Source organism: Mesoplodon mirus (genome assembly GCF_964341445.2).
Source record: "Mesoplodon mirus genome assembly, chromosome: 3".
In the NCBI taxonomy this organism is placed as follows: Eukaryota; Metazoa; Chordata; class Mammalia; order Artiodactyla; family Ziphiidae; genus Mesoplodon; species Mesoplodon mirus.
The window spans coordinates 152,276,438-152,288,314 of record NC_138978.1 but is presented as its reverse complement, the minus strand read 5'-3'; the positions used below and the strand labels follow the sequence as shown (position 1 = coordinate 152,288,314).

General features: G+C 53.3%; 1 protein-coding gene across 1 annotated transcript; it reads right to left on the bottom strand.

The window, feature by feature from the left end:
* Positions 1 to 1,409: 1,409 nt before the first annotated feature.
* Positions 1,410 to 11,535, bottom strand: REN (renin; the record flags this gene model as incomplete). The annotated part of the gene is made up of 9 exons (XM_082615157.1): positions 1,410 to 1,571; positions 2,197 to 2,295; positions 2,585 to 2,729; positions 3,139 to 3,258; positions 5,637 to 5,833; positions 6,815 to 6,933; positions 7,544 to 7,667; positions 8,224 to 8,374; positions 11,456 to 11,535. 9 exons carry the CDS (start codon positions 11,533 to 11,535, stop codon positions 1,410 to 1,412), a joined length of 1,197 nt encoding a protein of 398 aa, XP_082471283.1.
* Between the last annotated feature and the right edge of the window lie 342 nt (positions 11,536 to 11,877).

The window sequence follows — 11,877 nt, the reverse complement described above, 5'->3', positions numbered from 1 at the left end:
TCCTATATCTGTTCTGTCCAGTGCAGTGGCCACCAGCCACATGTGACTATCCAGCAACTGAAATGTGGCTAGTGTGACATTTAATTTAATTTTATGTTTAATGTAAATAGCTATATATGGCTGTCTTATTGAACAGGGTAGGAGATGATTGGGGGGCCTGCCTACTTAAGGTCATGGAGCCCCAGTATGTTGAGCTGGAAATGACACTGACTCCAACCCTTCCTGCAAACAGTGAGGAGATAAAGCTAAGCAGGCAAGAAAACTCAGAGAATTGTGCTCTTGGCTCTGCACTGGGATGCTGGAAGATGTGGGAATGCTGCCCTAGAGAGGCCCTGGTGTTCTATACAATTCCAAGAGCCTGTAATTCTAGAGGTATGAGCTTTGCTGGGGCCTGGGTGGGCCACTCAGTGCCTCACCTTTTTCAGTCAAAAGAAGGGTGAGCAGCTGCCATGAAGAGGGACAGTGTCAGTTGCTTCATTCAGGTAGATGCTGCCTCTCATTCCCCAAGCTACACATCTCCTGCAGATCGTCCAAGGGGTCAGAGTGGGAGAAGACATCAGCCTGAGTCCTAAGTCTTGTGAGATAGAAGACAGCAGTGCATACATCTGTGTGCTTGTGCACCTGGCCCCATACCAGGGTGGGTGAAGCTCTGAACCTGTGAAGGTACAACTGTATGTGGTAAGGTGGGAAGCCCCCAGACCTGAGTCAGACGGGCAGCCTTCTAGTCTTGATTTTTCACACTTCACTGAGCACTCATGGCCAAATGCTTTCATTCTCTGAGCCTCAGTTTCTCCACATGTAAAAAGGGAGCATCGGTCGGATCTCTGGTGTTCCACGTTTTTAGGTGTTGGTGCCTTAGACTGCATGGGTAAATGGCTATGTGGGGTGGGGGGTTGCAGTGCCTGAGCGCAGAGCCTGAGCTTGAGGCTGGCTTCCATGAGCTGGGACCATCTTTCTGGCCCACAGTCCACTGCCACAGTGTTAGCCCTGGTCCTCAAGGGGCTGGCTCTCTGCAAACTTCCCACCCAAGGTTGTGTAAACCTTCAACTCCACTCGAACCCCGCTGATGTCAGATGGATGGCATCAGCCCTGCACGCAGGAACCTGTGCTTGTGAGTGAACGTAGTTTGTCATTCTGTCACGTTCCTGTCTGCACATGATCTCTTGGTTGTGCTTCCCTCTGTTTCAAACCCTAGTGAACCCAGGTACAGTGGGGTTGTGAACATGAAGTCTTTATTCTGTTTGTCCTCAAAGTAGGGAAGAGCTGGTGCTGGGGGCAGGGCGCACATCCAGGAGGTGCTCCATGCCCCTGAGTGAGGGCACAAGCACAGGCAGGGGTAGGAGAGTCCCAGAGAGTGCTCTAGCTCTGGGCTAGAGCTGAGGGCAGGACCTGCAGGGCAGCAGAGGGCCTCAGCGGGCCAGGGCAAAGCCAATGCGATTGTTACGCCGATCAAACTCCGTGTAGAACTTGCGGATGAAACTGGCACCCAGGACCCAGACTGGCCCCGTGGGCGGTGGGACGTCCAGACCATGGAGGGCCAGTGTACACAGATCATCACTATTGTAGGGGTCCTGGCAGGAAGCAAGAGGGTTTCCACACTGCCCAGCTGATAACCACGTTGCCTGACTCCAGCAGCCATCCTCAGCAACATCCCCCCCACCAGTCCCCCATCCACACCGGGCCTCTATCACACCCTGGCCCTTTGAACCATCATGGATCGCACCCCTCCGAGATGCAGTCACTAAGCTGGATGCTGCTAACAATGCATCAGGCACAGCACTGCCTTCAGGAGCTTACAGTCTGGCAGAGCTTCTGGTCCTAGACAAGGTATTTAACACCTCCAAACCCACTGGATATAAAAAGCAGGTAAGAGTATAGGAGCATAACATTACTGGGGGCATTTGATGAGAATGGAGATCAGGAGATGAGCCCAGTGATCCTCAAATTTGGATCCAAGTTGGAATCACCTGGGGAGGTTTGAAAACATTGACGCCCAGGTACCACCCCCAGAGGTATCAATAGGTATGGGATGTGGCTTATTACTGGGATTTTTAAAAGCTCCCAGGTGACCCTAATGTGCAGCCAAGTTTGAGAACAACTGGTCTAGCAGGTAATCTGTGCATAATGACTTGTCTCTTTTTGAGGGCCCCTGCCCACCCTCCCTCCCTGTTGCCGAGGGCCAGACTAGAGTCTCACCTGTAATACATAGTCCGCACTGGTGAGCGTGTAGGCTCTGCCTCCGAGGTGGAAGGAGATGTCAGGGAGTGTGGGCACTTGGTTACAGTTCACGACATACTGGCGGTGGGGAGGGTCAAGGGAGCCCCTTTGAGTGTGGGAGATCCCCCCCAGCAGACACAGCCCTGTGCTTGTGGCCTGGCCCTTCTCCTGGACAGGGCTGCGCACAGTCCCCAAGTCCCCAATCCCCTCTCCCAGGGACCAAGCCACACATGGGAAGAGTGTGAGAGGCAGGAGAGGAAGGCCTGAAATGGTCTCATTTGGGACCGAATGTTTCCTAGGGTCATTTGGGGGCCTGGACCGGGTGGTGCTCCCCCCACCCCTAGCACCCTCCCCGCCAGCTCCTTACTTCATCTGTGCTCAGCTCCTTGGCCCCCAGGGTCTCCATGAGCAGCCTTAAGGAGCTGGTGGGACCCGAAATGTAAGATGCACCGGTATCCACCACTACCATGCAGCCCTCCTCACAGAGCAAAGTGGTCGACCTCACAGACACCCTGGGGGAGGCCACACAGTCAGACAGACAGACGGACAGCAGGCTGATGGGGCACCACCAGGCTGCATGGCTTTCCTGAGTGAGGGCAGATGATGGGAGGGAGTGCTGGTGGTCCAGTGATGCAGTGAAGGAGGGGTAATGCGTGAGCTGGAAGAAGAAAGGTGCTGCCCCCTCCCTCGGCATGTGGCTTAGTGACCCTCCGCTTCCTCTCAGTAGGCCCCCTCCCCTCTGAACCGTATATCTCAGTGTTCCCCATCCCTGGACAAAGCAGGCAGAGAGCAAGTGTTGGCCAGACCTTAAGAAACGGCTGCATTAGGAGAGAGGGCAGGATGGTAACCCTGCCCCTTCCAGACCCCACCCACAGCAGCAGCAGCATTTTTAGAGAGTGAGGAGGGTTGAGGATTCCTGACCCTTTCATTCTGATCTGCCAGGAGCCAGTCTTGCTGACGCTCACGTAGTGGAAATTCTCTTGGTAATACTGGGGGTCGCTGCCTCCCAGCACGATCTCTCCCCCCAGCAAATGGGAATTCCTAGAGAGAAGATCAGAGGCTCTTGGAGACCCACAACCTCGAGACTCAGTAACCCCAGCAACAAGAGAAGTTGGGCACAGGTGCAGGGTGGAGCAGAGGAAGGCGGGGCGGACGGCAAGGCTAGGGAGCTGCAGAGCATGCTGCTTCTCCACCTTTCTTGCCCCTTCCCAAGCCCAGTCAGACATGGTTCCAGGATGGTCCGGCTGCGCCCAATAAAGCACCCCCAGAGAGGTCACAGAGAAGGAACAGGCACACGGACAGTGAGTAGAATGCAAACAAGACACAAATCAGCCCCACCCTCACTTGGGTTCGGGTAGCTGTGTGCTGCGCAGGTGCATGGGACATGGGATGGGCCTCTGGGAGCTGTCGGGTGGGGGTGGGCAGGGACATGAGGAGAGCGGGAAGGTGGAGCGGAGAGCTTGGGCCTCCAGCGGAGCCTGGGTCTGCTGAGGTGAGTTTTGGGCAGGTGGCATGTGTGATTCTGGGCCAAGTGCTCTGGAGGGTCAGGGCCAAGTGGGGGGTTTCCGCCTCCTTACTTGGAATTTCTGCAGAGAAAGAGACACAGCAGAAAGGAAGACTTTGTTTCAGGTGAGCCCTGCCAGCCTGTTGTTTGGCAGGGTGGGTATTACGCACTCTTTTTACCCTACAGACAATGGAGTCACCAGGAGGTGAAGTCACTTGCCTGAGTGGGGGACTGGAGCCAGGGCTCCTGGTGCCCAGTCCGAAGCTGATGCCCCTTGCTTTCCTCTCCTCCAGGTGGCATGATGCCTCCCAAAGCTGAGGGCCTACCTTAGGGCTGCTTTCCTCTATGTGTGTGTGTGAGAGAGAGAGAGACAGAGACAGAGACAGAGAGATAAAGAGAGAGAGAGAGATGGGATTTTCCAGCATTCATAGTAGAAGGCAAGTGTGCATGCACATGGGTGCACAGCGTGTAGGTTGCACATTATTGGTGCAAGTGCAATTAATTGCATTTTTATAAATCCAGTACATATGCATATGTGCTAGCACAATTTCCCTCTGCCTCTCTCCCAAAACTTCAAGATCTCTCTGGATGTTCCCTCCTTCTCATCCCAGTGTAAAGGAAGAGGCAGGCCCTCTCCTCAGCAAGGCCCGCCTTCCTCCCGTTTGCTGGGATCCTACTCCCTTCCATGGCCTCCAGGCTCCTATACCCTCAGTTATCTCCTCTTTTTTCCCACATTTTCAACCTCTCACTTTCCACTGACTTCTTCCTCCACCTGCAAGCATACTCAGGCATCCTCCAGCATTTAAAAACACCCACCTTTCTTTTCCCTGCTTCTCTGTGCATCTCTGTCTGCACCCCACCTGGCATTCCCTCCCCTGACAAATTTCTCAGGGCAGCCTACATCTGCCTTTGCCTTCCTGACATACGTCCACCTCTTCACTGCTTGCCATCTGCCCTTGCCTGGCCTCTAAAACACCTCTTCCCAAGACTGCTCCTCACAGCCAATTGGTGGCCTTTTCTCAATCCCTCCCTTTCTCTCATCAAACCAGACACTCCTTTTCATTTCATCTCTGTGATTTCTCTGGACACTGACCCTCCCCTCTGTCCTCGCTGCTGCTGGCCTCCTGTTCTCACCCTTATGATCTCTTGTCTCCAGCTCATACCCAACAGCTGAGAGCAGATCACATTTCTGCTCAACAGCTGATAGCAGCTTCCCCAAGATTGGCTGAACTGCACATAAGCTCAGCCTAGAGTTGAAAGCATGGGGTTTCAGCCTCATGTCCCCTGTTGTTGCCCATCATGTTGTAATGTTTCTTGTCTTCCCTGCTGGACTGTAAGCTCTGTGAGGGCAGGGACTCTGTCTTGTACACTGTGTTCATGGCTGTACCCCCAGAGCCTCGCACAATGCTTGTCATATCAGCGCCCAATATTTGTTGAATCAGTGAATGAGCAGATAAATGAAGGGATTAATGAATGAATGAAGTCAGCTGTCTATGTGAGAGAAGCCAGGGCCCTTACAGGGAGGTCCGCCAGTCACGGCAATGCCTTACTTCCCATCACCCCCACCCTGCATTCTCCTCTTGTTCTAGAGCAGTGCTGAACTGAACGGAAAGTAAAAGAACTTTCCACAAAGATGGAAATGTGCTACACCTGTACTATCCAAAGTGGTAGCCACTAGTCACTGTGGCTGCTGAGTACTTGAAATATGTAGTGTGACTAAGGATTTGAATGCCTAATTTTAATTAATTTTAATTTAAGCATTGGCTTCCATATTGGATAGTATAGCTCTAGATATGGATTGAATACCACCTGATCCTGAATACATCAAAATCTTGGCCCAGAACTCTCTTCCTACTCTCCCAGCTCTCCTGCCTCCTTCCCTCTCCCCGCCTCTGCCCCTGGAGTCCAGGCCTACCTGCTGTAGTAGACAGAGAAGACATCCTCCTTCAGCACCCTTTGGGAGAGGATGTGGTCAAAGACGGGGGTGACCCCCTCAATGGCCTGTGCAGGGAAGCCCATGCCCAGAACACCATCAAACTTGGCCAGCATGAAAGGTATCAGGGGCAGCTCCGTGACCTCTCCAAACGTCTGTGTGACTGTGATTCCACCCACCTGTTGGAGGAAGGACCAGAGGAGACCAAGCCCACGGCCTGTACCCTGGCCAGGGTCTGGTCTAGGCTTCCACACTGGGGCTCCTGGGCACACACAGGCCGCAAGGTGTGACAATCTGGGGTAAGACCATTTCATCAACACCACATGCATATCACCTGTCCTAATAAACATGTAGGTGGCAGATCCCAGAGGGACTGGAGGGGCAGAGGCTGAGAAGGTGGTATTGCCAAGCAATAGTAGTAGAAGAGAAGATGCCAGGAGCTCCCCAGTGGCCCAGCTTTCCCATCGGCAGGACTGGGTTTTGTCCCCTACCCCCATGATGGGCCGAGGATTTCTCCAGCACAGCCAGGCCTGCCCTTCATGATCCTTTTTCCCTAATTTCACGGACAAGGGGGAGTAAGGGCTCACACTGATTTCCTCTCAGTTCCATATGTACCCTTCCCCTAACTCTGTCAGAGCAGTAGCTGGAGAAACCCAGAAATGGAGGAGGGTCAGACACAGGCCAAGTGACAATGAAAACCAGGACTGACCTTAATCCCAAACTCTGAACTCAACTATGACCTTAAAACCTAAGCCTGACTCCAAAAGTGACGCTGACCATAAGCATGACAATACTTCTGGCCCCTGACCCCTACTTTGACTCTGGATTTCAGTCTAGGATCTAGTTAAGAGCCCAGTCAGAGCTGGGTGACCTCGGGCAGGTTAGTTGACTGCAGGCTGTGGGGCTCAGGACAAACCCTATGAGTGCATTAGATGGAAAGGCCTCCACAGATCACCCAGGTTGAGCCAGGAGCTCAGGTCTGCTCTGCCCCAGGTGCTTCGCAGCTCTGGAGGGAAGTAGCAGAGGAGGGTGCTCTTCAGCTCTCCGGGCTCCAAGGTGGACTGGCCTGCACCTTCCCCAACCACAGGCCCTAGGGTGGCAGGAGACGTCTAGGGACAAGAAGGTCAGGAGGTCAGATGACCTGGGATGGCCTCACTTACAGTCACTAGGTCCTGGCTCAGGAAGCCTTTGACCTTCCCAGATCCATAGTGGATGGTGAATTCGGTCCCATTCTCCACATAGCTGGAGGATTCCGAGGAGTCGTAGAGGCTGTGAATCTCTGGCAGGGAGACATAGGCTCAGGGCCAAGGGAGGCCCAGGCAGGGGGCTGGGGGGCAGGCGCTGGGTATGGCCCATGTGTTGAGGCCTGAGTGCAGAGACAGGGTGGTCTTGAGCTTGGAGGCTTGGAAAATGTGTTTCATCCATCAAGGACTGTGTACCTCGGGCCCCTGTAATGTGCTCATGTCTCTGAGAATTTTGTCTCAAATGAAGTATTTTAAAGTAATTGCTAACACTAGGGTGGGGAGAAGATTCTGGTCACAGTAAGCATTCAGTAAGTTCACTGAGGGTAAGGACAGCAGAGCCCAGGAGCCTGGGATAGGTCTGAGAATTCAGTCCTCTCCCAATCTCAGGAGGAGTGAGAAATGGCTTTGTGGGTGGGCTGGGGGCTCCTGGAGCCTGCTTTTTTTTTTTTTTTTTTTTTTAACCTTGGTGGCCATATAAGAAAAATGGAGGATATTTTCTTCTCTCTTCTCAGAGGCAGTGGGAGCAGAGATGGAGAGGAAGCAGCTCAAGTGGTAGCAGGAGGGATTTAACTGGCTGTGAGGTGGGGCTGCCCAAGCATGACAGGGCAGGGGCTTTGAGGAGGCACCCCAGGTCCCGGGTCTCACCACAGGCCATGTAGAGAGGGCTGCACTTTGTGGAGGGCACCCAGAGGTTGGCTGAGCCCGTGTCAAAGATGACTTTGAAGGTCTGTGGTGGGGTGCCAATGCCGATCTCACCATAGTACTGGGTCTGCAGGGATGAAACGAAAGAGGTGTCTTGAGGGGCTCAGGGAGGCTTGGGCCTTGGGGTCTTTCCTGATACCCCCTTTGGCACTTGGGGCCAGATGAGGCAGATCATGCAGCCTCTCTGGGCTTCCATTTTCCAGCAGGGATGGGGTGGGAGGCTTAGCACTGTCTTATGACTTCCCAGGAAGTGGGAGGCTTGGTGAGACAAGAGGGCAAAATAAAAGTACTGCAGATGAAGCAGGAAGGTGCCCCAAGCCTTAAGGAACCACTGATGCAGTAAGTAGTCAAGCTGCACTGAGCCTGGTCACAGAAACCTGCATCTGAGGTCATACAGCCCTCCTGCCCACCCCTGACACCTGGGCTTGGGGCCCAGAGCCTGGATTCTTGAGTCCCAAACCTGACCCTGCCTCTGGGCTCCTTCCTGCCTTCTGTGCCTCAGGCTTTCCTGCTGTGAAATGGGAATTTTGTGAGGTGCTCAAAAAGGGCAAAGAAAGCCTTAGGCCCAAGAGAAAAAGGAGAGGGCAGGTGGTGGGGGCCAAGGGACCGAGCTGGGCACTCACATCCAGGTAGTTGGTGAGCACCACAGGGGAGGTGCGGTTGCCAAAGGAGTGTGTCTTGGTGAGCTGGCTCCACTCGGCACCCAGCCTGGCCACATCCACGCCTCTCTCCTTCAGGCTTTCCCAGATGGAGGGCATTTTCTTGAGGAAGATCCTGGCCCATGACGGAGTAAGAAAAAGTAGAAGGGCTCTGTCCTGCCCCATAATAATGGTAGAGTTCCGGAAGCTTCTGATACAACTACCCCTAACCTTAGCCCAGGCACCTTAGAATCACTCTTGAGCCCTTAGGCCTCTAAAGGAGAATTTACAAAGCTCCATGGTCACTTATGCTGGTATTAAATAACCCTCAACTAACTCCTCCTGTTGTCTAATTTTGATCCTTATCACTGCAAGGCCATCTGTTTGTTCACTCATTCCATAATCACTGGTTGAACCCCTACTCTGTGCCTGCACCGTGCTGGATACTAGAGATATAAAGATCATCACTGCCTTCAAGGAGCTCCAGCAGGCCAGGAGACAGAGGAGGAAACATCACTGACTTCCCCTCTAAGGAGAGGACGGCTGGGACTGCCCCTCTCAAGGCTGGGCAGGAGGGAGCAGTGCCACATGGGGCCTGCAGGTGGCAGCAGACACCCCCAGTGGCCTGTTGGGGGGGCTGTGAGTTGCTGTGGGCAGGCACCCAGCCAGGACCGTGGGTTGGAGTGGAACGATTGAACTGGGTGCCGTGGGGGAGAGGTCGGCATCTCCAGAGTGCCTGTGCAGCCTGTCCTTGGAAAGATGTGCCTTCTGGAGCCTAAGTCCCAGTCCCTTGGCTTCTTGTCCTGACACTTTCCTATCAGCTTTGGGAGGCAGAATTAGACCTGGGAAACTCACAGCATACTGAGCTGCCACCACATGAATGGTGCATGCCACGCCACCCACGTAACCCTCATGACAACTCTGCAAGCTGGCTGTCGTTATCCTCACTTTATCATAAGGAGTGAGGTGCCTCAGAAGCGATGGAGCAGACATTCAAAGCGGCGTGATCGGCCCTGTTTCCCATATAGGGTCCCCTGGGCTCTGACATGAAGGCTGTGTGCCAGAGGCTGGAGGATGTCCTGAGCTGTTGGGGGGGGATTGGGTCCCAGGGTTGCAGCCCAGTGTCTGGAGTATCCCTCTTTCTCTTTCTGTACTTGCACTATCCTTTCCTGCTCACACTCCGTGTATTCTGTGTACCCCATTATGTCCACAAACATGAAGGCAACGTTCATGCCTGTCGATATAATATTTTAATGGAAATGACTGTCAGATTCATAACATAGTCTGCTCTTCAACAAAGTATTTTCACAATTATGATCTTCTTTGATTCTCAGCCATCTCATGAGCTGGGTAATTTTACTATTCTCATTTTACAGATGGGAAAATGGAGGGGCAGAGAAGGCTTGACCCCAAGGAGGGCTCATTTTCCACTATTTACTATGAACAGCCTCAGCTCTGGACCTTTATTTTTACCTTTCTCCTTTTAGAAAGTCCCTTCCTTTTCCCCTTCCCTCCCCACACTCCAGCACATTCATCCTTGGAAGCCTAGCGTGCACCCCCGTCCCCGTCCCTGGGAAGCTTGCCCCATGAACTCCCTCCACAATGGCCTCACCTTTGCTTGGGCTCCTGCTCTGTTTTTGCCGGGTGCTCACAGCCAGCACTGCACAGCCTCATGCTGCCTGCTGCTGAGGGCATAGTGGTTGTGGGGACATGCTTGAATCCCTTCCTACCAGCGTGATTCTGAGCAATTTACCTAACCTCTCTGGGTCTTTTCTGAGCCCCCATTAACTCCTCTATAACAATGGACTGAATGGTAGTACCTACCAAGGAGAAGCACTTTGCAGATTAAGCAAGCTGCCCACTGCTCGGTAAGTAAAAGGCATTTGTGTATGTAAAAGGCAAAGACACACCTTGAGAATGGGGTCTGCTGTTTGGATCTCTCAAAGAGCCTTGCATCATGCCCTGCACATGGCCGGTAGCAAAATTTCTGTAAGTATGTTTTAAAAGCCTGACTCCCTCTTTACCTTGGCCCAATTCCATTCTTCTTCTCTTTCTGAAGAGAACAAGGGAGAATGTTTCTACATTTCCCTGCCTTTATCCTGGCGGTGGGGCTGCGCTCAGGCACACGCTGCTGCTGGGAAGCCCCCCGCTCTGTCACACCATGCCGCTAACCCAGAAGCTACTCTCCATGAGTCTCGGAGCAGGGGAAACCAGCTTTGGAAACAAAAGGCCCAGTGTGTGCCCAGGCTCAACCTCTTACTTGTGACCTCCGGGAGCCTCAGTGTCCCCAGCTGCAAAATGGGATTGCTGAGTTGTTTGGAGGAGGATTTGAGATGAGATACGGGAAAGGATCCTGTGAATTCCTCAGCATTTTACAGACTTAGCAACTATTACTGTTATTAAAAACCTGCCCTCTTACCTTCAGGTCTTCTGGTCCCATCTGCACTCCCCAACCGGAAACCCTTTCTCCACAGGCCCCCCACACCCCTGCCTCTCCCCTTCTGCAGCCTTGAAGAATTGCTTGTTCCCACAGGGCCTGGCACCAAACATGGATGTTAGGTCTCTCTCCTCCCACCTTTGGGCTGCCTTAAGCCTTTCTTTTAACAGTTGTGATAATCCACCCTGGAGTATGATAACAGCTGGGTTTTTACAGCGTGGCTGCACCAGGCTGAGGGATTTACATGCAATATCTCATTCAGTCTTCAAAGCAGCTCTGTAAAATAGGTGTTTTAAACATGGTAAACTGAGACCTGGAGAGGTTCAGTGTCTTGCCTGTGGTCCCAGAGCTACTTGGCTCTGCTAGTGGAGCAGAATTTAAACCAAGACTACCTAGTTCTGGAAGCCTTGCATTTAATCACTATGTCATGCTGCTTCCCTGGTAGACTTAACCGTACTGCGCCCTTCTTAGTAATTAGGCTGTGAGCTCCTGAGGGGCAGGGACTATGTCTCAGTCATCCCTGGGTGCCCCCACTGCCTAGCATGGTGATCTATGCAGGAAGTGAAAGCTCTGGTCAGGGATCAAAAGACACTGCTTCCAGGCTTGACTAGTGCCACTGCTGGCTGAGTGACATTGGGCGAGTCACCTGACCTCTCGGAATGGAACCATAAACCTTGCTACCCTGCTGGTCGTGAGGACTGGGTGACATCACATATCTGAAAGCCTAGGTGTTAGGAAAATGAGGATCCCTTCTCCCCTGCCACCCTCTCTCCCAGTTACCGTCTGAAGGCGCCAGTGTCTGCGGGGAGACCGAAGGTGCAGGAGCCCCAGAGCACCAGCAGGAGTCCCCAGCGAGGCATTCTGCTCCACTGGTCCACGCTTCCCCTGGGTCCACGCTTTGCCTGTGTCCCAGCTCTCTCTGGGATCCACTGAAGGACCCTTCTCCTTTTGTACGCTCCACACTTGGGATGGCTACGATGCTGCTCTGCCCTAATTTATTACCGTGGGGCAGATGGCAGGGCAGCCAGTAATAAATCCCTCCGTGGGACTGAGCTAAGTGGGTGAAGGGTGATCAGGCTTCTGACGCGGAGCAGAGGGGCCAGAGGAAGGAAGGTTGTGGGAAAGCAAGGCTGTGCCCAGTGACGCCAGTAGCCCTGTCTTGGCCTGGCCCTGTGACCCCTCAGGGAAGACAGAGGCTGATG